This window comes from Atta cephalotes (assembly GCF_000143395.1).
Source record: "Atta cephalotes unplaced genomic scaffold scaffold00054, whole genome shotgun sequence".
Taxonomy (NCBI): domain Eukaryota; kingdom Metazoa; phylum Arthropoda; class Insecta; order Hymenoptera; family Formicidae; genus Atta; species Atta cephalotes.
Genome location: NW_012130118.1, coordinates 1,638,333 through 1,639,229, shown reverse-complemented (window position 1 = coordinate 1,639,229; position 897 = coordinate 1,638,333). Strand labels below are relative to the sequence as shown.

Here is an 897-nt window from a genome sequence, read left to right as displayed (position 1 = left end):
ATATAGGGTAACTATGAAAAGAGCCATCTAATGGACTGCCATAAAACTTGCTATAGTTTGTATCATGATATGCATAGTGTGTCATACATACATTAGACGCTATTAGCAGCTGTTAGACGCCTCTTACGGTATTGATATAGAATTGTATTTATTTTGACTTTACTTATATTATCTGTATTTTTTCATTTAACTAGTATACATATATGTAAATATAAGTCTTCTATCAAAGTTGTTTTAAACTCCAAAGATGTTTCGGCTGCTTTTCTCCAAGCCGGGTAAGGTTATGTCATTCATTCGTGTATTTATATTGCAATTTCATTAGATCCAGTTGTCTTCAACGTTTATATCGAGATATGCTAATGAATAACAATTATTTAACTGCCATTTTGAGCAAAAAATAGTTTGCAATTCGATAGTTCGTCTACTATTCAATTTAACTAAATTTAATTTAACACACGAAATATGCAAAAGTTTTATTTGTAAAATAAAAATTGTGAGATGTCAATTACTAATCAAGTTTATTTATTCACTTTATTAATCAGATAACACATGGCAGGAGGATAGACCTGACATTGATGCCCATTCATCAACACAATTTGTTTACAATGCACATCATTCGCTCGCGCTTGACATGCAACGTCAACGATTGCCTATATTCAAAAACAAAGATCATATTATTTACTTGTTGGAGAAATACCAGACATTGGTGTTAGTCGGTGAAACAGGCTGTGGTAAAAGTACACAAATTCCTCAGGTAAAACTCAATCAAATATTTAATGTGTCTTGTTCTATCGCTACACTGAATCGCAGTTTGCACTAAAAACTTTTTTTTTTTCACTTTCATCAAACTATATATATATATATATATATAATATATATATATATATAATAAATTAA

At 29.7% G+C, this 897-nt stretch overlaps 2 protein-coding genes across 2 annotated transcripts in view; one reads left to right on the top strand and one right to left on the bottom strand.

Moving 5' to 3' along the window:
- Nucleotides 1-897, bottom strand: part of LOC105623206 (probable methylthioribulose-1-phosphate dehydratase) — a 3,648-nt gene that overhangs the window by 1,642 nt on the left and 1,109 nt on the right. The gene's annotated exons all lie outside the window — the stretch shown is intronic.
- LOC105623207 (probable ATP-dependent RNA helicase DHX35) overlaps nucleotides 248-897 on the top strand; it is an 18,578-nt gene continuing 17,928 nt past the window's right edge. The window contains exons 1-2 of the mRNA XM_012204607.1: nucleotides 248-275; nucleotides 543-754. Of these exons, the coding sequence (XP_012059997.1) occupies nucleotides 248-275; nucleotides 543-754 (240 nt within the window). The remainder of the gene's footprint in view (nucleotides 276-542; nucleotides 755-897) is intronic.